Below are 26,538 nucleotides of genomic sequence, written 5' to 3' on the forward strand. Positions count from 1 at the left end.
TCTGATGATTCCGTTTCCAGGGGACAGGATTTTCCCTTGTTTCAATGGAAAATACCAATCTGCAGCCCTGAGCAGCCCAATCTAGGATTGCTTGTAGGCTCTGCTGTGAGGAGGTTTTGGTTGGGCACTTCCAAAAGGTCTCTTCCAGCTTAATTCATTCTGGGGCGGGAAAACGGGTTTTCTGTGAGCAGCAACTGCTGGGTTTTGGACAAACTTTCTGCCTCCTTTGCCTTTCTCTGCTGCCAATCCAGAATATTTTAAACAAAAGATAAGTTGTCCCTTTCTGCTAAATTACTGATCTTTCCTCGAAGATGTCTTCAGTCTTTTCCCTCTCCATGCACTGTGACAGAGGAAACCATAGGGGTTCTAGGGCCAGAGGCATGCTTCTGCATGGGGGATGTTTTCCAACATGCAACAACTTCAGTTTCTCTTGCTCTGAGCTGCAGGCACCAGTTTTCCACTTCAAAGCTGCAAAAATGCCAAGGAGCTGGTCTTCTGTGCAGGGTAATCAAGTGAAAAAGATTGGGCAGACAGCAACAGAAAGAGCTGTTTCCCTGGAAATTCTCTATAGAACTATTCCCAGAAGCCGCAAAGCATAGAGGAAATGCAAACAGCCCTTGATATTGTTTGAAAGTTAAATTTAGATTTTAAAAGGCAGCGTTTTCCATGTTACGTTCTGGGTTTTCAATTGTTACGTACAGTTGATCTGTTTTCAGTGGCGAAGAGCTGCTTTTCAGTGGCTACAGACTTGGAAATCACCCTTCCCTCATCGCACCTCCTGTGAAATTCAGGCAAAGACCTAACGAAACCGGTGGAATTCAAGCAATCAAGCTTTACCTTCCCCTACGTTAAGCTGTTCATTTGTTTCGTCTCTTACAGCCCCTCAGACTGTTTGTGGGCACGTTTGCTGGGCTGGGAACCCCGCGGCTGGACTTCAGGACATTGTCGCATCGGGACTCAATTACGGCCCCTGCTTGCCAGGTAATGACAGCAGGAACGGTCCTTCAAGACCGTCCTTCTCTGGGCTTGGCTTTCCAGGGAAATAGCCCATATTGGGGTTTCTAAGTACACCTGATAGTTCTGTCAGTCCGGAGCAGAGAGTCAAGACAAGGTCAGGTCTAGATCAGTTGTGAGCCCGTTGTAAAAACCCAGTCTCTGTTAAACTCTTTGCTGTAATGATCTGGGTTACCGGACAGAAAATTATTCTGAAACCATATATTGCTTTACGCATTGAAAAGTGACTTCAGCTGCCCAGGTAAACTGTTTTATGATGTTTATCGTAATCCTCACCCACTTCTAGCGGTTTGGGACCTGCTTTTTAGTGGCTGAATTGCTTCTGGGTTGGATCTTACCTAAAAATACAATTAGTACTGTTTTCAGAAAATGATAATAAAAACAACTCCTCCATGCAGGGACAGAAAGAAATTGTGTTCGGTCATGAGTCATATTAGCTGTGGCATTGCCTGACTTGAGAAAGACTTCCCGGGGTAGTTATGTGCGGAGATGCTATTAAATAAGGAAAATAAAAGGACTAAGCATGTAATCAGTTTGGGGAGAAAAGATCTAACCCAGGAACGGGGGGAAGCTCTGTAATTGCAAGAACTAAAGCGTCGGTGGGAGTTCAAAGACATCTACGGGAATTACACACTTCATTGTCTCGTGTAACTCAGTTTTCTTTAGCCTTGAGATGTGCTCCTGAAGCTTGTGTGCTCCTTGGACCCACATCCCGCCTCTAGGGGTTGCTTCTGGCCCCTCTGGACCAAGCACAGACACGGTCCTCCCTCCCCGGATTGCGCTTTGCAGCTCCTGGGGAAAAGCCTCTTGGAAGGGAGGGGGTGGAAATGGGGGTGAGGGGCTTTGTTCCACTCGGCAACGGCGGCCCCTGGCCGAGGATAGTTTTACTACTGTGAAATCGGTGTTCTCAGTGGTTCCTTGTCATTTTGGAGGGAGGTTGGTTGTCACCGGCTCATGGACTTTCTCTAAGGGTGAGCCACAAAGCGGAAAGCCCTGGCTGCATCTGCTGGAGGGAAAGACCCTTCTCTGTCCGGGGAGGAGCAGCTCAGCAGGTTTTTGGGCTTGGGCTGCTCCTCAAGTGGCAGCAGGACAGTGGCTCGTGCTTCCCCAGGCTGCCATAATCCCTTCAGGCTGGTGGAGCCCTGCCCTGGGCACCTCCTCTCCTCCACCAAGGGCTTTTGGGTGGCGTGTTTCTCTGCTGGGAAGTATTTCACCCTGCCTGTTTCCTTGCAGCGTCACATTTCCTCATCCCTCTGGGGATTTTTGAGGTGGACCTCTCGCAGCTGATTATTCCAGAGCTGAGCTGGGGGTGGCCACCACAGGCTGGAGGCAGCCGGGGCTCCGCTGTGACCGCGTCTCTCCCCCAGGCTCCTGGAAGTGCAAGATGACTCTCTTTGATGGCGTCTACCCCTTCTACCTGCAGCAGAGGAAGGTCGCCGTGTTTGATGTCAGCAGCATCATAGTGATCGTGGTCTTCCTAACGTTCGCCTGCAGCTTCCTGCTCATCATCCCGGGCATCCGCGGGCGGGCGGTGCGTGACCCCTCTCCCTGGAGATAAGCATCTCCTCCCCACATTTTGGATGCTGGGATAATCCCGGCTGGTTCGGGGTGAGGCAGGAAGACAGACGGGGCTGTTCCTCCCTGCCTGATGTCCCACCTTTCTCCCCGCAGAGGCTGTACTGGACTCTCCGGGTTCTCCTCAGCCTCCTCGTGGGAGTGGTGATCGTTGGTAAGTGCTATGCAGCCCCCCGGCGGGTGGGTCTGGGGCAGGACTGAACCCCGGGGCAGGGTCAGTGCTGGGAAACGGGAGCTCGTGGTCGTAGCTGTCACCTGGCTGAAGTTGGTTGCAGGGTCTACCCCTAGCCCTGCTCAGTAAAGAATACCACCACTTCCCGAAAGGGCTTAAGGGCACCTGGAGGTGCCTGTGGTCACTTCTGAATTGAGAGAGAGCTTTGCTGGCCGTAACCACAGCGCAGAGGTTGGAGAGCCCCAGCTCCAGTGGGCTGCACAGCCCCGTGTTCCTCCAACCGTGCAAGCCCTCCCGAGCTGCCCGCTGCTGAGGCAGCACGCCTGAGCGGCTGGGACTGCGGCCAGGCGCGTTTGGAGGACGAGAGGAGCCTCGCAGGGACGTGGAGAGAGCAGGTCGAAATAAAACACAGGCAGAACAGAGGCTGAGGTGGGGCGGTAAAGACCTTCCAAGGAGCAAGGCAGGAGGAGATGAAGGAGAGGATTTGGTTTAGTAGAAACCAGGAAACCTGTAATAAATGGGACTTGTGGTGGAAACCAGGCTGTGGGATTTCCAAGTCGGACAGGGTGACAGGACACGTAAACGAAAGAGGTACTGAGGGGACAGAAGATGCCAGATGGGGAGAGCAACCAGCCCTGACCCTAAATCAAAGTCGGTCTCCTGCTGCCAAGGACAGGGTGGATTACAAGACTGTTTGGAGAGGGATGGTGAAGCACAACCTAAATGACTCAACCCCTGATTCGACCAGGTGATAAAAGTAGATACGCAGGCTGTGACCAGCCGCTGGACTCTGTTGGCTGACACACAGGCCAGTCCAGCGTGTGGTGGTTACCCTCCTCCTCTGGATATCCAGGTGCTGGGAGATGCCACCAGAGCTGCCCAGGAACACGGTGCCAGGCTGGAAATGGCAGAGGGGTGGAGGTGAGGGCTTTTTCCACAGCCTTAACCGGCTCAGCCCCGGAGAGCCATCCAGTGCCACTCTCCTCACAAGGATGCAGCTGGGTGCTGCTTGGACACACAGGAGGAATTAGTAGTTTTAAAGCCAGCATCAGGGTTTCTGTCTGGCGGCAGCAGGGCACGCTCAACCCTGCGGCTGGAAAAGGCTTCTGCAGAACTGCTACTGGATCAGTGCCCTCGCAAGTTGATTCAGCAGCCGAACTTATTTTCGGGCAGGTTTTCTTCTTCAGCCCCAGATTAAATCACCACCTTCACTTTCAGCTCATTTCAGTACCGAAAAATTAATCCCGCTGCAAAGTCAAAGTGGTTCAGAAAAGGACACTTTGTTCCAAAAAACATAGACCAGAAATCCTTCAAATTTTTCTTTTCCCTCCCGAGATGAACTGACAGAGCTGTGTCACTTGTGACTGTGTCACTGTGACTTGCCACCCCTCTCCACTGCCTCCGCTTGGCAGCGATCTTTGCTATTCACTAATAGCTCGATCTAGGGAGCTTAAAACTTGGAATGAAACTCACCCCTGTTCCCGAGGCTGAGGAACGGGCTCATTTCCCAGGCCCTGTCCCAGGGGGCTGCGATCCTTGCTGTGGTGGGGAGCTTGCAGGGAAGTCCTGGAGAGGTTGTCCAAGGAGGAATCAGGTCGTGGGGTTCATCCGTAGGGATCCGAGCTCCCCCGCTCCCAGATCGAGGGAGTGGATGCTCAGTGAAGGGAGGACATGAGCTCTGCCAGGGCGTGGGAGCTGGTTGGGGCACGTCCTGGTGGCTGAGTCAGCTCTCCTGCCCTCCTTACACTCCCTTGTGGTGCCACGGTGGGAAGACCGCCTGTGACCCCCCCTCGCCCAACTTCAGCACAACAAAGCCCCAGACCAGCCCCTCCTTGACTCCAGCTTTACTTTTCCTGGCAGCTGTGCAGTTCACGGGGGACTGGGAGACCGGCTGGGTGAAGGCAAACACCTCCTACAAGTCCTTCAGCCATGCCCTGGTGAACGCGGACATCGGGCTGCATGTTGGCCTGGCCGGGGTGAATGTCACGCTCATGGGTGAGTCTGGTGTCCCCATCTGCAGCTCTGGCGTGGCCATGGCCCCAGAAGGTCTCCAAGTGCCCTGTGGGTGGCTTTGGTCTGCATGGAGGCTCCTGGGAGCCTGTTGTCCCTTGGGCGTCCATGCTCCTGGCTGGCAGCACCCAGGCTGCTGGGACACAGTCTTCTCCCTCCGGCAGGAAACCCAGTGAATCAGGTCAACGAGACCATCGACTACAACGAGCACTTTGCCTGGAGCTTTGATGCAGACTACGACCACAGCTACAGCGAAGGGCTGGAGAGGGGGCTGCCCAGCCCCATCCTCTATGTGGCAGAGAAGTTCACCACGCAAAGCCCCTGCAGCATGCACCGGCAGTACCGCATCTCTGGCCACTACGCATCGGCCACTCTCTGGTGAGCTTTTGTCTCCTGGTGTAGGCAGGGGAGATGTAAGGATGTGGGAAGGGTTCTGCTGCCTTGCCCCTAAGCCTCTGAGGTGGATGGTGATTGATTGCGTGCTGCCGGGAGGAAAGCCATGCACATGGAAGGGGCCTCCTCAAGGTCTGCGGTCAAACCGGTGGCCCTGTGGGCATCTTGGGGTGAGCAGATAGGAGGTTCCTGGTTCTCTCTGCTGGTCAACTCCACCAGGGCTGGGCACAGGAGAGAGGAATGTGGTACAGATCCTTGCCGTGATGGGGTGAGGATGGCAGGGATCCATGCCCATGGAGTCAGTTGGAGCTGCTGTCCTTGGTGGGTGGCCCAGAGAGACCCAGCAGCATGTGCACAACTCTCCCATCCCCATCTGCGAGGGAATTTAATATCTGGGAGTGTTGTGGGGTCAATCTCAGCTCTTTAGCAGGATCTGCTGGGCAGCGGCATGTTGCTGCTCACTTGGGCTGAGGGAGAGCTGGTCCATAGCTGTCAGGAGCTGGTCTCTTCTACCATGGGTTGTGAAGGGCAAGGGCCATTGCAGTGCTGTTCCCTGTGGTTTGACAGCAGGGATGCAGAAGCTAGGAAAGGGGCCTGGTGATGCCATGGACCAAGAGACCAAGAGCTCCTGGCCCATAGCTGAAGGCTTCCCCCGTCACCCATCTCCTCAGCCAAGTCCACAGCTGCTGAAAATGACTTATGTGCGCTTCTGCAATTATCCCAGTCCTGTGTGCTGCTCTCCGGTGTCTGCACTGCCCCACATGTGGAAGGGCAGGGAGCTGAGATGGTCTAGATATCCTGAGTGGGCTGCTGTGGCCTCCTTGAGGCTGGTATTGTCTGTGAGCTGAGCAATGTGAAGAGGAAATCTGGGCTTCTGCCTTCTGGAAGTAGCGGTGTGAGTGTTGCACATGTGCTTGCTCGGCCTGGGAGGCCAAGGATCACTCCAGCCTGCCCACAGAGCTTCTTGGCCTCATACAACGCAACCTGGAGCCCAGATTCCTCCTCCCACATGGAAATCCTCGCATACAGCATCCTAGTCCGTGGCACTTGCATAACTCATCTGTTGGTCTTCTCTTGTCTCCAGGGTGGCCTTTTGCACTTGGCTCATCTCCAACATGCTCTTCTCCATGCCTGTCCTAGTCTATGGAGGCTACATGCTCCTGGTCACGGGCGCCTTCATGATCTTTTCGTTGCTCTCATTCTCCACCGTGAGGAACACCCTGGTGTGCCCGATCCAGTTTGGGACTGAAATCCTGCACATAAGCTATGGGGGATCTTTCTGGCTCACACTAGCGATTGGTAAGGACACCAAGTTGCGTCAGGGAACACCACCTTGTCCCTCTGGGTGTGCAAGAGTCCCAGTGCTTTCCCCCAGAAACGGGCGTCAGAGAGCTCAGGCAGTACAGCCCACCAGAGCCCCAGCCTGGTCCTCAGCAAAGCAGATCCCGGCAGAGGTGCGGAGAGGGCTGGCAGAAGGGGGAATACCATCCCCATCTCAAGGGTGGTGGGGGGATTTTAGTCCCTGAGATGCAGGAATGCAAGGAGATGGGGTTTTAAGACCCGTGCCTAGGTTTTAAGATGCTCAGCACAGCAGCTGGAGCCACTTCACGTAGCAGAGGGCCATTTTCTGTAAGGGAAGGCATTGTTCCCTGGCATGGGGCCATCACAGGAGGGGTGTGGGGTGGGAAGCGTGCAGCTGTTTGTGGGAACGCTCTCAGAGAGTATGTTGCCTTCTAGGCTTGCTCTGTTTTGTGGCTGGGATCACAGTTGTTGCACTGCACTACTTCAGCTTGGACCTACTGAAAACTTTCTTTGACCTCCATGAGGACAAAGCAGAGGAACACCAGGAAATGACTGAAGTGTATGTCAACGCCCATTTTATGAACAACGGGCAGTGTCTTTCTCAGCCCTCCAAACTCAACCCCAACAGCATCTAGAAGAAAGTTTTTTTCCCCACTCCTTCCCTGAACGTGGGCCCACGAGGGCAGAGCACAAACCCTTCCTGATGTCCCCAGAGACCCCTTTCCTCACTCCTCTGCCTTTGAACCGTGTGCAAGCCCACGCTGGGGTGGGTGCTGGCTGAGAAGTACCTTTGCGGACTGCGTCTCCCTGACCGTGCCCTGTGGAAAAGGGCAGGCTTTGCAGAGGGCTGGCAGGCTGCCACGGGAGCAGCTTGAGGCTCCAGCCTCTTGGGCTCCACGCTCACCTGGGGATCTCTGTCCCGGGAGGAATGCCCTTCCTGCTCCGCGCCCTGGCACGGGGGTGCAGTGAGCCTCTGGTGGCCAGTTCCCACACCAGAAACTGATTTCTCCCGGGGAGCACCCATGACCCCAAATGCCACTGATTAAAGCTGCTGTTTTCTTTCCCAAGCACTGATGTTTAGTGTAGACCTTTAGGTGTACCTAAGAAAGGCAGGCACGGACCCGGCCTCTGTCACGCCAGATGCTGCACAAGCTAGAGTAAAAAAAAAAAAGCTGTTCCAGAAATAAAGACTGAGTGAATGTACCATGGAGTTTGCCAGGAGGGACGTGGTGATGTGATTATTTTCACTTTCAAACTTGAGCCTTATTAGGTAAGATGCGTAGCCCAGCGTGGGCCAAACAGATGCCACAAGAAAGGAAAGAGAGGGAAGAAAGATGTTACCCCCCCCCCCAGCCCATTTGGGCTGGCTGGGCTCACCATGAACCACAAGCCCGAGGCCAGGGGTCAGACCCAGCCCAGGTGAGAAATGAAGTGCATCGAGTTGCGTTATTACGAACAGAAGGTGGGCTCTGCCACCAAACCCACTGATCCGGTGAAGTCTCCACAGGTTGGCATAATGAGATCGCCGTATCTGGATGCCAGAGAACTGGGCAGCTTCAGTCCAACCAATTATTCAGTCCAACCATCATTTCAGTATTTTGGCTCTTTCTGAGAAAAGAGCCTCACTCTTAAGTTACTAATTTCTTTCACATGATATTTGTGTTGCACTTAATGTGATTTGCTATGCACAAGAATTATTATTTTCAATAAAACCTTGTTAAAAACCCGCTCCTCTGAAGCACTTTGGGCATTCTGGGGGGCTGGTTTCTTAAGAGGAGGCTGTGGGGCACGTCTGCAGGCACCTGCTTTTGAGCCCCCGGCAGCAGCATCCTTCCCCTGGGGGAAGCTGCCCTGGCAGAGGGGCCCCCAAGGAAGGAGGTGGGTCGCTGACACGTGTCAACGGGAGCCATTGCGAAACCCTTGTCGTGGGGAGCAGGGTGCTGTAGGAATGTAGGAGAACCCCAAACGGACTTTAGCTAGCCGAGCGGCAGGACGAAAGCTTTAAGATTGAACCAACAAAACTCCCTCAGGAAAAGGAGGATCCTTTCTTGCGTCCAGGCATGTCAGGTCCGGAGGCATCGTGGGAAGATGCTACGAACAACCGCCAGGTTTTTGGGTTGGTGTGGGGCAGACCCTGTGCCCTGAAAGCACAGGAGGCTGGGGGTTCTCCCACCCTTTCTGCCACCCCATCTGGCACTCTCCGGTTTCTTCCCCTGCTTTTAGGCACGCTTACCCTCCAACAGCATCCTCACCCAAAGAAAAGCTTCGGCCTCTTGCATCCAGGCATACAGGGACATGAACCCAAATAAACAACCCCTAAACAAAACTTGATCTGTTTGAGGCACAGCCCTCTGTGTGCCTTGCCGGCTTCCTAGCAAACACCGGAGGGCCAGGACTCCTGCAGCAGACCTTGCGTGGGGCTGGCTGAGCAGTGGCGATGGCGCAATGGGAGACAAGGACACCCCTTCGCACACCGTGTCCGTGCGGAGCAGGGGGTCAGGACAACAGGGGCTGGCTGTGGCACGGGGGCTGGCCACCTGCAAGGAGATTTGTGGGTGAAGGACTTCTTCCCTTGCCACCAGAGGCATAAACGAGGGCCAGTGCTCAGGGATGATTATTTTGCCTCACTATGTGTTGTTGTAGCTGCTTCTTCACAAGCACCATAAGAGCTGTGGCTGTACGGCCCCCAGGTTGTCCTGCCGCAGGTCCTACCTCCTCCGTCCATCACAGCTCCCGGCTCAGTTTCCTGGCTGGATTGAGCCGTTGTTGGACAACAAGACGTAAAATAATTGCCATTAAATCCCTGGCTCCCAGCCCAGGCTGCTTCTGGCCCCACGCCGTCCAGGGAACCTGGCATCTAACCAGCAGGTCAGGGCCAGCGATGGAGCAAAAACACTGCGAATGCCTCCGAGAGCACAGCCTGGGGCTCTGCGAGGACCGTGGTCCCCACGCCTGGTGGCACTCCCTGCAGCGGGGCATGCAGCCCCCATGACATCTAGCAGGCACCACAGCTGCCCACTCCCCTGCCCCCCAGGCTGGGCTGCAAGGGGGAACCCCCCAGGGAAAGACAGAGCTTTATGAAGGCTGAATTTCAACTAAAGAAATAAAAGGGGGTTGTTGCACCTCAGATCTAGTTCATCCATAGGCTGAAGCGTGTCCTGGTAGATGCCGTTGTGAACATCCTGGCTGTGGTCTCCCAAGCCCAAGGAGTTCAACTCCAAGCTATTTTTAAATGCCTGTTGGGTCCTCTCTTTCCTCCTTGAAGGCTCTTCCATCCAGAGTGGGATGGGACAGGACGCCATGTCCGAGCACCCCCTCCCCAGAGGGCCTGCCCCATGGTGGTCCCTCTGCAAACCTCTCTGCTGGGCTGGGAATTGCTCCCACCAAACCTCCAGTACCCTGTTCACTGCGTGTTGACTCACCTTTATGGCCCTGCGCCAACTAGCCGTGGTCAGATGCCCCATATGGGGCCACAAAAAGTCTCCGCCTTTGCCTTCTTCCCGCCCTCTGTCTGCTACCTCGCAGCGGCAGAGCGTCCCCAGCCTGCCAGCCCTCAGAGGGACGCCTCTATCCACAGACAGGAGAAAGACCAGGTCCAACGTATTTTATTGAGATAGAGGGGAAAATACGTAAGCACAAAAGAGGGGGGAAAAAAAAAAAAAAGATGTTGCAAAACCTGCGGAGGGTGAAAGGGGTGCAAACCCCGAAGCGTGCTCCCTCCCCTCCCTCCCTGCCTGGAGAAGGAACCTGCTGGCTGTCAGCAGCCGGGAGCGGGCGGCTGGATCCACCTCGGGTGTGCAGGATTTCAGTGTCGTGTGCCCCACGACACGTGTCTCTCCACGGCTGAGCAAGAGGAAACCGAGCCTCCACGACCAGGTGTGATGCTCACTGCTTGCTAATTGATTACAGCCACTCTCCGGGGCACTGTAGCAGCTCTGTTCCCATCTCCTCCTTTCCTTCCCTCCCACCAAAACATTTTGTCTTCCTTTCCACAAGAGCACCGATAGCTCACAGGCTGCTCACGGGCTGGTGGCTGTGGTTTGGGGTGCTTATAAGCCCTGTAAGAAGCAGAAGCCAACCCACCACCCCCCTGACTGTGCTGTTTCCAGCCCAATGTACAGCCCGGCACATCTCAGACTTAACGTCAAACTTGAGCTGCAGGGTGTCAGGATGGGTCTGAAATCCAGGAGGCCTCCAAGGTCTGGTGGCTCCAGCAACCTACTAAATCGTGGGCCTCCTTGCTAGCCTGCTCTCCACCCCTGACCAAGAGGAGGTGCTGGATACAGGGCACCTAGCTAAGCACAGCTCCACATGCTCTTCCTGACCGCTGATGGGAAGAGCATCCCTGGGCAGAGGGGACTTCTTGAGGTCTTCAGGGTGGGAGTGTTGCTGCCGTGGGCTCCGCTTCTCCTTTGGTTCATATCTGTGTGTCTGCAGCTATTTGGTTCCTCTCCAGTTAGTTCTGGTTTAGCCTCTGCATCTTGGGGAGGACTTAGGGTTTGTTGGGGAAGAACTGAGGGTAAGGGCCCGGTGCCTGTAACTGGACAGCCAGGGGTGGGGCATGGATTGTCCTCACCCCAAAAGCTCTTCCAGCTGCTGGCGAGTAAAACAACAGCAAAAAAAAAAAATAATGAGGGCAAACAATTGTATTTGAGACACCTTTCCAACCTTGGATATTCTTGTCACTCAGCTGTCGTTGTGTCTCTTCCCACCAGGGCTCCTGGTGGGGTTGGACTGGAGCATGAATTCAGGAGGGGTGTCCTCGGGCTTTGCGCTGCCTCCCCCCAGTGCCTTACAGCTGTGTGGCTGTCACCTCACAAAGCTCGCCCAGAGGGACCATCAGCACGTCCTGCGTAGAGGAGCCAGGCTGGGCTGGCACGTAGGACTTGTCCCACACCTCCTCTTCTCTCTTGCGCTCGTCCAGGTTAAAGACAAGCTTCAGCTTTTCTGGATGCCTGGAGTTCAGGATGATGACAGCCAGACCCAGCAGCAGGCACAGCAACCCTGCAACACACAGCATGGGGAGACACGTTAGCACTTCCTCCCCGCTGCGTCCCAGCCCCATCCGTACCTGGAGCTGGGGCTGGAGGCCAATGGCATGTGGCATCACCCAGGAGGTGAAGGGAAGGTGGTGTTTCCCTCTCCACGTGTGGTCTCTGCCAACAGTTTGGGCTCCCCAGTACAAAAGAGAAGTCAATGAACTGGAGCAGATGGCTGAGAGAGTTGGGACTGGAGCCCGCCATGGATGGGGAAAGGCTGGAGGATCTGGGCTTATTTAGCCTGAAAAAGAGGAGTCTTCAGGGGGAGTTAATTGCCATCTTTTACTACTGAAAAAGGGCCGGTCTCTTCCCGGAGGTGCACAGTTGTAACATGGGAAGTTCTGTAACATGGGAAGTAATTGCTGCCCATGAGTGGGACAGCTGTGAGGCAGGCGCTGAAAGGCAGAGGGGATCTCTGGCCTTGGGGACATCCACCACCAGACTGAACAAGGTTGATGTGGCTTTGAGGTAAGCCCTGCTCTGGGCAGGTGCTGGCAGAAAGACCCCCCAAGGGTCCTTCCAGGCGGGGTATTTCCCTGACTCTGCGATTCGTGACTTTCATGGCACTCCTCTAGGCACACCTCCACACAGATAACGTTGGCCATTCAGATCTCCTGGCTGCTCAGCTCCTTTTCCCCCAGTTTCAGTGATGCTATCCTAAATTTTTGTATGCCATTTAAAAAAAACACCCAAACAACCATTTTCTGTGACCAGCCACGGCGTCAGAAGGAATGAGGTGCTGCTGGGGCATCACTGAGCATCATTGCTGCAGGAATGGAGAACAAAAGCCCCAGGAACAAGCTGAGCACTCACCTGTTGCTAATGTCAGCCAAAAGGATCCACCATAGTCTGTTTTCAAGGAAGCTGGGCCAAACTGGATGGGGCACTTCGGGGTGTTCCTCGCGGTGAAGAAGAAGAGCAGGGAGAAGAGCATCAGCGCGGCAGTGAGCAGGAGCATGTAGCCACCATAGAGCAGGATGGGCATGGAGAACAACAGGATGGAAATGAGCCACGTGCAAAAGGCCATCCTGCAAAAGGACCACAAAACTGAGCAGAAAGTTTCATGCTTGGAGCCTCTTCTCAGGGTCTCCTCTCCACATCCCAATGGAGGGATACACCCCTAGGCAACCTGCTCTAGCTGGTCTTGCTTGAGCAGGTGGGCTGGACAGGCTGATCTAAGGAGGTCCCTTCCAACCCAAATGATTCTGTAACTGCATGAATGATAGAGCTGTGGGACCGGTCCCCCAGTGGTGGAGAGGGATCTCCACATCTGGGAACATCCAGTGTTGAACTTCATGAAGCCCCGAGCACGTTGATACGGCTTTGACATCAAACCTGCTCAGGGCAGGGAACTGCAGAAGAAACCTCTGCAGGTCCCTCCAAATTAACTCTTTCTCTGACTCTTGTGGTCCTCCACAACTGGCCACCCCATGGCAGTTCCCACTTATTCAAAGGGAGAACGGCAACAAGGGAGGCCTTTGTTTGAAGAGCTGTGCAAGGAGCCGTGCCCACATCTGATTCAGCACCTGGAGTGAACCCAGCTGCCAGCCCTGCCCTGTGTGTGGGGCTTGGGTTTAGCTCGCTGGGGAGGTAAGCCTAACAAATTGTTCTGATGCCAAGAATAATAACGAAAAATAACTTTACATCAACATCCTTGCCTTGAAATACTCCTTCTCAATAGCAGGAAAGTGTGGCCAGGGCTAGTTATTTTTCCTTAAAATAAAAAAAAAAAGAGATGTGGGCAGGGAGCTGGAACCTCCGTCAATACGGGGAACTGCAAGATTCACTCTTCCCTGCAGTGCCTTTCCCTCTGAGACACGTGGAGATGCTCTGAGGCTCCACGATCACAACACTCTCAAGGGCGCTCAGCTTTACACCACAAGACAGCCTCTGAGTGCCCTCTTGATGGTCCCTCCCACTCCCCACCAGCAGGTCTCATGCTCTCGTGGCCATGCAAGAGGAGCCCCGCCGCGGCTGGTCTTATTGGGACCCCGCATCTTGCCTGGGGGAGGACCTTGCACCATAAAACCCACACAGTTGCATCTGCTTTCCTGTGAATGAAGAATAAATTTTCTCCAACTGCAATTGTGCACATCAGGGCAGAGCACACAGAAGAGGACTCTGGGGAAATGGGCAGGCCAGGAAGCATGAGCATTCCTGTTTCTGCAGAAGGCCAGATGCCAGAGACCAGCCAAGCCTTTGGCATGGCTTTACAGGGAAGAGGGTGGCTCCATCAAGCTCCCTCTGCTCCATCTGGTTCTTTTTACCTCCCCACTGAGCAGAGGTAGGGCTGACCTCTTGCTCTAACTTACCACAGTGTGAGGGACGCGTAGTGGCCGGAGATGCGGTACTGCCGGTGCATGCTGCAGGGGCTTTGCGTGGTGAACTTCTCTGCCACATAGAGGATGGGGCTGGGCAGCCCCTTCCCCAGGCCTTCACCATAGCTGTGATCATAGTCTGCATCGAAGCTCCAGGCAAAGTGCTCGTTGTAGTCGATGGTCTCATTGACCTGATTCACTGGGTTTCCTGCCAGATGATGAAGACTAAGGACCTTTCTCCGCCTTGGAGGCAGCTCCAAGACTTCCTGGTGTGGGGGCTCAAGGGCCCACAGCCCCAGAACCCAGGTGCACAGCTGCCAAACCTGCACCAGTCCCCTCCTCTTGTGATACGCACTCACCCACCAGTGTGACGTTCACTCCTGCCAGGCCAATGTGCAGCCCTATGTCCACATTCACCAGGGCACGGCTGAAGGACTTGTAGGAGGTGTTTGCTGTCACCCAGCCGGTCTCCCAGTCCCTGGTGAACTGTATGGCTGTGAAGATGTCAAAGGTTAATCATGGTCTGATGGCGAGACATCTAGTGCTGGAAGTACCTGCCATGGTGGTCACCATGGCCTGAGCATCATCTACCCTATCCCAAGGGCAAGGCTTGGGTTGCGAGCCCCAAGGAGCAGAAGCTTCATATGTCCTTCCCCAACATCAACCCCCACCGATGACCCTGAGAACCTGACTTGGGTTGGTTTCTCCCCAGATCCAGGGCAGTCCCTAGCCCTAGAGGCACTGGTCCTTGTCTAAGCACCTGGCAATTTGTCTGGATCAGTTGATGGTGGGCTTTCAGTGACTGCCCTGAAGGTGGTCTGCACATACAACCACCAGCCTTTGGAGAGGGGACAGCTTGGTGCTTGCAGCTCCCACCACTTGCTGGAGCCAGGTCACAGACACAGACCGGGGTTGGTCTTACCCATAAACTCATCCTGTGGGCTGGACTTGGGGCTTGGCTGTTCTGTTCACCCACTCTCACCTTGCTCCTCCATCCCCCATGTCTTGGGTATCCTTGGGCTTCCCCCCAGGACCCTGGTACTCACTGAGGACCACCGCTCCCACGAAGAGGCCCGTTACCACCCGCAGGAACCAGAAGAGTCGCTGCGAGGGGTGAGCAGAGAGGGGGGACAGGTCTCAGTCAGATTTTGCCACAGACACCTCAGCACCAAACGTGTAATTTAGAAATGCCGTCCAGTGAGAAAGAGGCCCGTGCCTCCCCTGGGGAGTCGTGTCTCCAGCGCTTTGGGCAGGGGGCACCTGTGGATGGGTCATCCCTGCTGCAGGGTGGGGAGACAGCAGGGAGATCTGGGCAGAGCAAGAAGGTCAAACCAGCCCATTCAGGAAAGACACGTCATCCCCTTTCCGGGAAGGAGGATGGAGACACTCTCTTTAGTAGTCCTGAGCTGGGATTTCCACCCTTATCCAAACCTCACGGGTTTGGGCCTGTTGGCAGCTGGCCACCGCTGGAGACAAAAGCAGCATCTGGCGGTTTGCAGCGTGTCCCCTGGAGGGGAGATGGCTCTTGGCCAGCCCCACCACAAAGCCAAGCCCGCAAGGAGCATGTGGCGTGTGAGTAATGGGCTTGCAGCGGGGTCCGCTGGCCACGCAATGGGGTCCGCTGGCCATGCAGAGCCCTGCGAGCAGTGCTGGGGCAAGCACAACGCACACCTCCTTCTTTTATTGGGGTTTCGGGGAAGGTGGAGTGAGGTTTTTGAGCCTCACCCTGTTTTTCCGCTCCTGGGAAACCACTCAGGCTTGCTCACAGTGAAATCCAGCCAAGCTCGGCTCTGGGCACCTGGTAAATTTGAGGTGGTGGAGTTCGGTATCTCCAGCATGGGGGTACATGCTGGGTTGGGCTGGAGCTCACCCCCATGTGTTGCTAGAGGCGCCAGAGCCCTGGCCATGAACCTGTGGGCATGTTTGCTCCCCGAGTCTGTTTTCGAGGCTGGGAAGAAGGAAGCATGTGGGATGCACAAGGCAGGGACCAGAGGGCTGAGCTCCGCCTGCCCCTCCACTTACCCCCCTGCCCCGGATCCCCGGCAGGATTATGATGAAAGTGGCCAACAAGGAGAGGAAGACTGAGATGATGACAGCCCAGGCGGTGTCGAAGGGGAAGCATGCGTTGGCACCAGGGTAGAAGGGGAAGGAGCCATTCCACAGAGTCATCCTGCTGCCTGGGAGGGCTGGAAATTGGCACCCGGAGAGACAGAGAGGGGAGAAAATCGTCTCCACGCTTCCACCCCACCCAGCCTTCTCCACAGAGCCTCCTCCTGCCCGCTTGCCAGCAGGCTGCTTGTCCCGGGCACGGCTGTGCTTGCATCCCCAGTGCCTCTGCACGTTGCGGTCCCGCAGCTGGGTGTACACTCACACATCTACCATCAGAGCCCTCTACCTCCCCAGGGTACGTCCTCGATCCAAGCAGGTTTGGAGCCAACGGGTCCTCCGCTGCAATGCTCAGCGTGTCCCCAGGGTAGGGCAGCAAGACATACACAAGTGGCTGGGACCCTTGTTCCCCTCCTCTGTCCTCAACCCCTGGTCTCTTGCCTGCGCTCCCACCATCCCTGGTTCAGCTCTTCATCGCACAGCCTGGTTCCCACTGCGCTCGGGGGCGCTCGGCAAATCACTGCACAAATGTGGGCTGCTCCTCGCTGTGCCCCGGACGGAGGGAACTCCTCATCGTCCAAGGAAACAGGAATAAGCCAGAGGGGGCAGAGAAACTGCCTGTCCCTGGCAGCAGGGTGCCAGTTGCTGCCTGCCGAGCCTTCATCACCTGAGCCGGCTGAAAGCTCCGTGGTGGGTGGAGGGATGTTGCTCGGGAAGCCGGCTGTGGGTTTTGCCACAGCACTTGGCCAAGGCACTTCCCTGCTAAGAAAGGGCTGTTCAGCGTTCCCCGGGCATGGGGACCATCCCAGCAGCGGCCGCAGAAACTTCCCCGTGCCCTCTTCCCCTTGCCGAGCCTACCTGATCCCGAGGGCCGGCTTCTGTGCGGAGCCGTGGCGTGCTCCGGGATGCTGCCTCCCTGGGCTGCGGGCGAGAAGCCAGCCCAGCGTGTCATAGGTGTATTTCTCACAGCGTTTTTTTTGTTTTTTTTACCGTGCCCGCCTCCAGAGGTGGCTGGATCATGCAGCCTTACCCATGGCTGACTGGCCCCCTCCGGCACTCCTGCTGAGCCCCACCGCAGGCAGGAGAGCTACAGGCCACCACCATGCCACGCAGGGCTGCAGAGGTGAGCAATCACGGAGGGGCTTTGCCTTCTTTTCCTCGACTTTTCCTGCATGGTGGTAAAAAGTCCAGATGCTCCTTACAGCACGAAGACCCTGGGGCTGTCAGGCTCCTTGGAAGCCTGCTGGGGAGAACAGCAGAGGACTTCGAAGTGCTCACCTGCGCTGCCCAGTGAAGCATCCCAGCTGAGGTCATCTAGCATAGGTTGTGGCTGCATGGTCTCCTTCGTTGAGCCTGCTCCTGACTTCTTACCGCGGGAAAGTTCCCCAGGAAGCTCCTGGCTGAGTGTCGGTCACTGGGCAAGGTGACACAGTGGCCGGTGAGGGTGACCAGCAGAGAGGCACAGGTCTAGATGAGCTTCCAGCCCTGTTATGCAGAAGATATTCAGGTTACTCACCTGGCTATGGTGTGGAGATCATGGAAATGAAAGTTTGTTGGGGGGGTTGCTCTCATTCTTTGGCATTTTGGTTGGCCGAAGCAGGTTGCGTTGATGTGGAGTGGTCCCAGCATGGCAAAAACGCTCTCCTGACCCCACTTGGGGGCTTCCTTCCAAAACTGTCTTTGTTTAACCCCAGCTGGGAACTAAGCACCACGCAGCCACTGGCTCACTCCCCCTGCAGTGTGATGGGGAGAGAATCAGAAGAGTAAAGGTGAGAAAACTCGTGGACTGACATAAAGACAGTTTAATCAGTAAAGCGAAAGCCGCGTGCACACGCAAAGCAAAACAAGGAGTTCATTCACTGCTTCCCGTCGGCAGGCAGGTGTTCGGCCGTGCCCAGGAAAGCCGGGCTCCATCACGCGTGACGGTGACTTGGGAAGACAAACGCCATCACTCCGAATGTCCCCCATTCCTCCTTCTTCCCCAGCTTTATGTGCTGAGCAGGAGTCATATGGCACGGGGTATCCCTGTGGGCGGCTGGGGTCAGCTGTCCCCGCTGTGTCCCCTCCCAGCCCCTTCTGCGCCCCCAGCCCATCGCTGTCGGGGCAACGTGAGGAGCAGAAAAGGCCTTGACTCTGTGTAAGCGCAGGGAAGAAAACTAACTCTACCCCAGCCCAAACCAGCACATTCTCCACACACCCCCTTTTTTTTTTTTTTTTGAGATAAAAGCAGTTTAATAAGACAGCATGAAGAGAAAATAATAACAATAATGATAAAAGAATATTCAAAACAAGTAATGCACAATGCTGACTACCCGCTGACCGATGCCCAGCCCGTTCCCAAGCAGCCGTCCCTGATTCCCGTTCCCCGGCCAACCCGCATTTATATACTGAGCACGACGTCTGTGGTACGGAATATTCCTTTGGGCAGCTTGGGTCAAATGTCCTGCCCGTGCTCCCTCTCATCTTCTATGGGAAGCTGAAAAAGTCCTTGACTGCTTGGCAACGACTAAAAACACTAGCGCGCTATCAACATTATTCTCATCTTAAATCCAAACCGTAGTACGGTACCAGCTGCTAGGAGGAGAGTTAACTCTGTCCCAGCCGAAACCAGGGCACTGGCACAATTACTGCCATCCCCTCCCCAGGACCGGAGCACCTTGCGCCCCCCGTGGTGGATGTGACTTCAGTCACTCAGCTCCTGCCATGTCTTATCAGTTGTTACAATCTAGTTATACGCTGAGTCAAGAATTATTGCCTAGCCCCACCAGAATGAATCTTACATTGGTGAAGAAACTACTACAACATGACGAGCTGTGTCAGCTGCTCGAACGAATCCAAAACAACGCACACAAAACTCTCATCACTGCTCAGCGTGGTACACCGTGTCTTTGAAAGCATGAAGAAGGATGGAGAACAGCGTTGGTGGGAAATTCTTCTTGGATGGTCACCAACAGCAACGGGAGTGTTTAATCGCATGCTTCGCCCAGTTGTGATCCTGCTGGCTCTAATTTTAATACGTTTGTTTCTTATAGTTATGTTGTGTATAAAGCTTTGCTACTTGACCAAACAGATAACCCAACTCCCACTACCCAAAGCATACAAATTAATAAACAGCAGCGCTTTACTGTCTACTTACCGTGGATCTCTAAGGGCACAAACTATCAGTATGCTATTTCTGGCACAGAGGCAAGAGGTGACCGCACCACCGCTCTGCGGAGGGGAGGTGAATTGACCATAGCCACAGGGTGGAGCGTGGCAGTGTGTTCTCCCCTTCACCCCCGGCTCCTGCCCAAGCCATGGCCATCAGTGGGAGCTGTGATGAGTTGCACCTGGACTTTGGGGGATGGCTGGCAACACAGACAAAACACTGCCTGGAGTGGGGACCGAGAGTTCTTGTTCCCATGCGTATATGACTATAGGTCAATTCTCTTACTCTGTAAATAGCGGACAGCCCAAGAGCCCTTTGAGCTCTCCTGCGTGGCAGCGGGCTGCACGCCAGGATGTCTCCTTGAGTTGGGACGCCCGCTCAAGGTTGCTCCTCCAGGCTGAGAGATCTCTTTCCGCCACAGCTTCTCAGTAAGTGGTTTATAGCACGCTGAACTTTGCAATCTTAGCTAAGTGATATGAAGGATTGATAGCACAGATATAATCCTTTAGACATAAACCGTCGGCCAAGTCTGGGACTAGGACTGGATCCAGCCGCTCCCAGACTCCTCTCGGAGAAGGAGTTCAGAAAGCTGGGGGTCCTTTCTGAGCCTCGGGACCCAACAGGAGGGTCTCCCTGACAGCTCTGTCTGACCCCGGCCTCTGGGCAGTAAATAACTGAGCGTGCCCCTCCATCCAACCTTGTAAAACGCTGTCACGTTCACGACTATCTTTGTTAAGTCACTGGTTTATCTTAATAAATATCTCACGACTTGTCTCTTACATGTGAAGTTAAACACTCCACACGGGACGTGGAGGCACTCTTGGTGGCCAGATCTTCGAGATGGGCTCCTGCAGCATGCTAATGGGATTCCTTTCTCCGTCCTAGCGGGTGGCCTGGCTGGGTGCCCTGAAAAGCTGCGTTTCCCACCCCTTTGGCAGAGGGAAGTTAAAAACACGTCTTAAGTTTGTGCCCAGCAGGAAAAGAAAAGGCATTTCTGGGCAAAGATTTGCCATTTCCCCTCAAGTGCCAGACTGATGCTACCCAGAATGAACACTCAATCCCTCCTCAAGGGTTGTTTAAAGCCATGAAATAAAGGTTGGCAATGTGTGGGGAATGCATGTGCAGAGCTGAGCTGCAGAGATGTCTGCCCGTGCCCACGGTGCCTGGGACGTGGCACCCGCCCCTGCTCCGGCAGCATCCGCAAAGCAGAGGGAGACGTGGACATCACAGCAGATCCTCGGGGGCGACTGCGGGGACAGGCCTGGGGCTTTGGACCTCATGTAAAGGTGGAAACACCTCTCCCTTCTGCCTGGAAGAGAGATGACCCAGGAGATGGGCTCTGTGCTAGCTTGGCCAAACCAAGGCGTGGGTTTTGCCTGCGGAAGAGACGTGGGGTTTGTGCCGTTCAGACGAGCATCACAAACATGTCTTTTGGGGAGATGCCCTCATGCCAAAAATGAGAGGAGGGGGTGAGGAGGTTTCCTTCCTTCTCTAAAGGAGGTGCCCACAACACAGCGTTTGCGTGCAAGGACGGCGGGGGAGCGCACGGTGCTGCTCGTGTGTCCTCAGCGGCGATGGAGAGAGGGTGTGATGGTGCTGGGGGGGGGGGATGCTCCACTTCCCTGGGGGACCGCTGACGGGGTTGTGGGTTAGCAAGCATGGCAAAACTGCCGGAGTTACGCCCTCAGCAGTACCCTGTATCCACAAAGAGGTCCTGCAGAAAGCCTGAGGTCAAGAAGGTAACTGGGGCTTGGGGTTTGTTTTTTTTCCCCTCTCGTATTAATCTTCTGGGTATTTCTGCAGGTAGTAAAGGTGTGGAGTTCACCGGAAAGTTTCCAGGGAACAGGTCTGCGGACTTGTTCTTGCTCGCCAAGAGCTCACAGCCTTGTGCTCAGGGCACTGCTCCCACCACGGCACCCTGCCCTGGCTTGGACAGCCCTCGCTTATCGGGCAGCTTCTGCTTCACCCACTTGCAAGTGATGGACGGGGCAATTAGGGGTGAGTCACCCGATCCAGGTCACCCGAGGGAGGTGGGGGCGAGGGGAGCAGCACCCATCGCCTCTTGCGCAAGGAGCTGCGCAGCGTTGGATCAGCCACCGTCTCTCTGCTGGGAACCGAGGCGGGGAAGGCGCCGGGACATGCCTGGGCAGGGAGGTGGCTTTGGGGATGCAGCGGGAGCCCCAAGAGGCCGCCCTTTGCTCAGGGGATTTCTGCTGGACCTACCAGTGGCAGTGGGACAGACGTGGTGTTTGCGTCCATGTGTCACCCTCCACTGTTGTCCCCACCAACCCCTCTGACCTGGTCCCCCGTACGGAGGGAGCTGCAGCTGGGGTCAGGCTTGGGCTCTGTTGCGATGGAGCCTGTCCAGTGTTCCATCCCGACGCTTGGATGCAGCTCTTTGCCCGGGATTCTTTGCAACAGCTGAAGGATCCACGCTGGAGTAGCTCGAAGGGAGGGATGGGGAAAAGGGTGGAGGGATCTCCTCTGGACAGTTTCCACCCAGCTGAGCAGACGGGTCCAACAGTGCTGTGGCCACGCTTCGGCTCTAGAAAGATTTGCAAGAAGGATCTATTTTTCCAGATTTGCTTGGAAGTTACTTCAAGATTTTAAGAAGGGGAAGGTGTCAGTGTCCATAACGCTGCCCAGCAGGCTCGGTTTTGTAAGTCATGACGGAGGGAGCTCAGGGCCACCCAGCAGGGCTGCCAGGAGATGGAAACAGGAGCCACCCATCCTCTTAGCAGGAACTGAAACAGGAGGGGCTTCAACCACACTTTGAAGAAACCCTCCACCAGAAATTATGTTGGGTGTCCATCCCTCTGCTCCTTCCAAGAACCATCACCATTATGGGCGAGAGGAAGTAGCTGCCTACAGCCAGGACCTCCTGGCAGTGCTGTCACAAGTTGCCACATGCTCTCAGAGACCTGGGGATGAGAAATCCAGCTGCCCCGTTGCCCTCCTAAATATCTCCATCCTGCCCGGAGAACCCATGTTTGACCCCATGTTCCCTGAGACCAGGGCCTGTGTCAGGGAAGGGGATGATGACCCGACGTGGGGCTGTGGCTGGCGCCCGTTCCTCCCCCAGTGTTCTGCCCCTTGCTGGGGTTGCCCGGCCCAGATGAGGAGCTGCAGGTCCAGCTCTTCTCTCCTGTTCCACAGACCCCTTCCAGGCGCCCCTTCCAGGCTGCCCCGAGGCCAGAGCTGCGGCTCTGAAGAGCTGCTGGAGCAGAGAGACACGGGGGAGAGAGAACCCCGAGGCTCTGGGAGGACAGAGCAGAAGGGAGGATGTCACTTCCCACCCCACCCCAACGTCAGAGGTGTTGCCTCTCCATTACGGAGCGAGTGGGGCGCCAGCTCCTGGGGGTCCTCTCCAGCCTCTTCCCCGAGGGCCCTGCGCATCCGGCAGAGCGCTGCTGCCCCGGCACGAGTGTTGGGAGTGGTGTTAGCCTTTGCGACACACCTTATCGGGGATTTTACTGGCCCAGCTTGGGGAACCCTGTCCCTGCAGATAACAGACATTCCTGCCAGTTTGACGTAACTATCAGTGAGCTGAGCTTTTCCAGGCTTTGTTGGGGCTTGTTAATCATGCACTCTGTGGTAATTAGCACTTTTGTCCCAGGCTGCAACTTAGAGAGAAGCTTTCTCTTGTAATCACTGTTGTTAGAGGCCTAATTAAAGTGATATGCATGTTTCCATGGAACTCCTGTGTCTAATGTCTCCCCGCCAGCCTTGAAATTAATGAGCAAAGCAATACTACCCCACCGCGGACTCCAACTCAGGCCTGCACACACACAAGCACCCTGCGCCCCGTATCCTGGCTGTGGGTAGAAGAGCATTTGAGCATCTGTTTCTTCGGTCCAGGCAAAAGTGCCAGCGGCACACGGCGCAAGAAATGAGTAAGAAATGAAGCACCTGTCTGAAAAGCAGCGAAAAGACCCAAGGGCTGCTCTGCAGTGTGCGGGCAGAAATACTGTAGGATAAATTACAAGCAACTGCTTGCTTAATATTTAAAAAAAAAAAAAAAGAATTCATACAGTCAAGGTAGTCTGCGAGCAGAGATGGGGTTGCCTTAACTTACATTCAACAAATAGGCCAATCCAGCTGGAACTGGCACAGCTTTTTGTAGGGCTTCTGGAACCACGTTCCAACTGGTTTGGGTCTTGCAAGACCCCCTCACTGTCCCAGAGCCCTTCAAGGACCTCTTATAAACTCAGAATCCCTCCGCATGGCTTTGGCTTTGGAGCACACGTCTCCCTGATGCTGCAGAGAAAAACACACACTCCCCCAGAGTCACCTGCTGCTCCAGTCTCATCGTCAAAGGTGGCTTTTAGGAGAGAACCAGGAATCGAGCAGAGGTGGGTCTCTCCTTTCCAGTGCGTCAGGATCCAGAGGGCAGAGGACTTGGACCACCTCCTGCTGGGGGTGAACTTGCAGACCATGGAGCAGGGTGAACATTGTGGAAAGCAGATCTGAGGTTGGCTGGGTCTCCCCTGCATGTTCTCTGCCAGGTTTAGGTGTCAAAAGGGCTTTGTGTGTTGGGGAACAGAGCTCTTCCCACACAGTGGTCCTGTCCCACCAAGCATCACTTTGGGATAGTGTCTTGCAGTTGGTGACAGTCCTGCTGTGAGTGAGAGGTTGAACTAGAGGCCTTCAGAGGTCCTCCCACTAGCATTTCTATGAATCTGGTGGGCCTGTTCCACCTACCATGGTCTCACAGACCTCCCAGCAGAGCTGGTTCCCTAAAACCTTTCAGGGCACGTGTCTCACATCCTTCCAGAGAAAGGGCACATGGCAGGCAAGGCAGCTGGGAAGTTGGCCCTTCATGAAAGGACATGGTCTTTGAGGTCGAGCGCTTCTTCATGAAGGTCTTTGAGGTCGAGTGCTGCCACCTGGATGTTCCCAGGCAAGACGAAGAGCCCACCTTGTCCTGAGTCCCAGGTCTGTGCTCCCGTGAACTCTCCTGCCCTGCTTAGCCCTTTCCCTTTCCCTTTCCCTTTCCCTTCCCTTCCCTTCCCTTCCCTTCCCTTCCCACGGTGTTCGCATCCAGGTCCCAGAGAAGGTTGCTGCCCTCCACAGCAGCATGGCCAGGCTGGAGCTGCAGCCTGAGGGCATGCTGGGGGGCGGTGGCTCCCTACTCACTGCCACCACCCTGGGCCAGTTTGTGCAACAGGCTTTGGCCTGAGAACACCCAGAACAGGTACAGATTTCCTCCTGGAGGAAAAAATCTTCCCTGGTGTGCCAAAGGATGGGGGATGCCAAAAGCATGGGCACACTGAGAGCTGGAAATGGAAAGAAATGAAGGTCCTAAGTTCAGTCTTTCTAGGTCCTATCTGGAGCAGGAGAAGCCTTACTGTATCCACTTCTGCCTGCTGTTTCAGGAAGCGGAATTGCCTGAAGTACCGCTTTGATTGACTTCCCACACAGGGGAAACCCCCGCCGTGTTGCAGTACCGATCCACAGGCATTTTATAAAAGCCATCAATTACGCGGTCATCCTGCCATCTCCACAGCTCCTGGCACGGTATCAGCGCTGTGTGAGGAGTCCGAAGGTTGGCAGGTGGGCTGGGTATCAGCTGGTTTATGGCACCTGCAGCGCAGGAGGAGGATGTGCTCTGGGGACTTCCACCAGTGCAAAGCCATCTCCCAGTGCTACGTGACGGTTAGCCCGTGCACTGTATTTTATGCACCACGAGCTTGGAGAATCAATTAATATATTAATACCTTATCCCTGTTGCGGTCCTTGGCTGGTTCTCAGCACCACGCAGAGGTTAAAAATGCAGCGTAACTAACAGAAAATGGAAGTAAGGTTGTGTCAGACCTCCTCTCCCTGCACTCCTGTCGCAGATGGAGCGATACACTTCACTCCTCAGAGAGAAGTAGCAATGTATTTACTGCAAAACAATGATTTAGCAAAGCTGACAGTAGATGCGACAGCGTTTTATGAGGTTGGATGGCGGGGCATGCTCGGTTATTTACTGCCCAGAGGCCAGGGTCAGACAGAGCTGTCAGGGAGACCCTCCCGTTGGGTCCCGAGGCTCAGAAAGGACCCCCAGCTTTCTGAACTCCTTCTCCAAGAGGAGTCTGGGAGCGGCTGGATCCAGTCCTAGTCCCAGACTTGGCCGACTGTTTATGTCTAAAGGATTATATCTGTGCTATCAATCCTTCATATCACTTAGCTAAGATTGCAAAGTTTAGTGTGCTATAAACCACTTACTGAGAAGCTGTGGCGGAAAGGGATGTCTTAACCTTGAGGCGTAATCTTGAGCAGCGTCCCCGCTCAAGGGGACATCCTGGTGTGCAGCCCACTGCCACGCAGGAGAGCTCAAAGGGCTCTTGGGCTGTCCGCTATTTCTGGAGGTAAGATGAGCGACTTACAGTCACATTTGCACATTGACCATAGTACCAGCGTGGTGGTGAGGTGGGCGAATTGCCCTAGGTAGCCTTTGGCTATTGTGGTGTTATCTGCCTACCTTTGAGACCCTCATGCCGCCGTCACGACTAGATGCACCCATTAGACCCCGCGGGTGGTTATCGCTTGGGCAGAGTTACAGGATATAAAGGTCAGGTGGATGCCTGGAGAGGGGGAGCATGCCGTCACAACTCCAGCACCCTAATGATTTCTGGGATCCCCTGTTAGAGGGTCCTGTTGCAGGAGGGCTCTCCTCCAGCCCCATGGTTGGTTTCGTCCCCGTGGCTCTGGAACCGTTCTCACCCATTGAAGGCCAACCGCTCATGTCTGCCAGGAGTGGAGGCTGCAAAGAAAGCCCATAAAAAAGGCTTTGTGGGTCTGTAGCTGGGATGGTCCATCTCTCTAGCCTCGAGCAGCAGCATTTAGTGCACAGAGACTGTAAGAACAGCTCCTTCTGAGCGGGGTCACATAGAGTAATTATCCCAACGCAGTTCCACGCTTGTGCCTCTTTCCCTGGGTTATTCACAGCCGGAGAAATCACAGAATTTCAAGACATCATGTGTCATGATGTCCTTGTAATTGCTTACGCACAGTCCACCCCAGTCCAGAACAAGGCATTTGCTTGGGGCCAGGGTGAGCACGTCTCTTGTGGGAAGATCTGACTTGGGACAAGCAACACTGGAGTCATTTCATGCTCCAGAAGGCATCACCTGGACTGAGAAAGAGGGTCAGAAGAGCTTCCCACAAAGACTAGAGCAGTGAGGACAGGTTGGATGACAAGATTTATGTGGTGCGATCAGGGAAATTTGGCTCCCTCCCATTTCCAGGTGAAACTGGGGAGCTGTTGCCAGCTCCAGTGTGAGATGGGGCCATTTTCTGAACTGCTGGGGTTCTCACAGAAGTACCAGGTCCCTGTCAGGCCTCTTACTGTATACCAGAGCATGTCTCCTGCTCATCTTTAGCTGACTCCCTTCTTGGGGGCCTGCACTAGGATGCCCTGCTCCCTGGAAATCGTTTTCAAGACAATAGGGGTGCCAAGTTCTGGACACCCTCTTC

The 26,538-nt window shown here is 55.0% G+C and overlaps 2 protein-coding genes across 2 annotated transcripts; one reads left to right on the top strand and one right to left on the bottom strand.

Annotated features, from left to right (window-relative positions):
• Window positions 1-2,398: 2,398 nt before the first annotated feature.
• DUOXA2 (dual oxidase maturation factor 2) lies at window positions 2,399-7,101 on the top strand. The gene is made up of 6 exons (XM_063346704.1): window positions 2,399-2,545; window positions 2,686-2,743; window positions 4,622-4,756; window positions 4,936-5,149; window positions 6,249-6,463; window positions 6,902-7,101. The coding sequence occupies exons 1-6, from the start codon at window positions 2,399-2,401 to the stop codon at window positions 7,099-7,101; spliced, it is 969 nt and encodes a 322-aa protein (XP_063202774.1).
• A 4,157-nt stretch (window positions 7,102-11,258) lies between these two features.
• Window positions 11,259-16,806, bottom strand: DUOXA1 (dual oxidase maturation factor 1). Its single transcript, XM_063346603.1, has 7 exons — window positions 16,788-16,806; window positions 15,846-16,009; window positions 14,870-14,927; window positions 14,183-14,317; window positions 13,818-14,031; window positions 12,319-12,533; window positions 11,259-11,470 (listed from the first exon to the last, which is right to left on the bottom strand). The coding sequence occupies exons 2-7, from the start codon at window positions 15,990-15,992 to the stop codon at window positions 11,259-11,261; spliced, it is 981 nt and encodes a 326-aa protein (XP_063202673.1). The 5' UTR covers window positions 15,993-16,009; window positions 16,788-16,806.
• Between the last annotated feature and the right edge of the window lie 9,732 nt (window positions 16,807-26,538).

This window comes from Chroicocephalus ridibundus, chromosome 9 (genome assembly GCF_963924245.1).
Source record: "Chroicocephalus ridibundus chromosome 9, bChrRid1.1, whole genome shotgun sequence".
Lineage (NCBI taxonomy): Eukaryota > Metazoa > Chordata > Aves > Charadriiformes > Laridae > Chroicocephalus > Chroicocephalus ridibundus.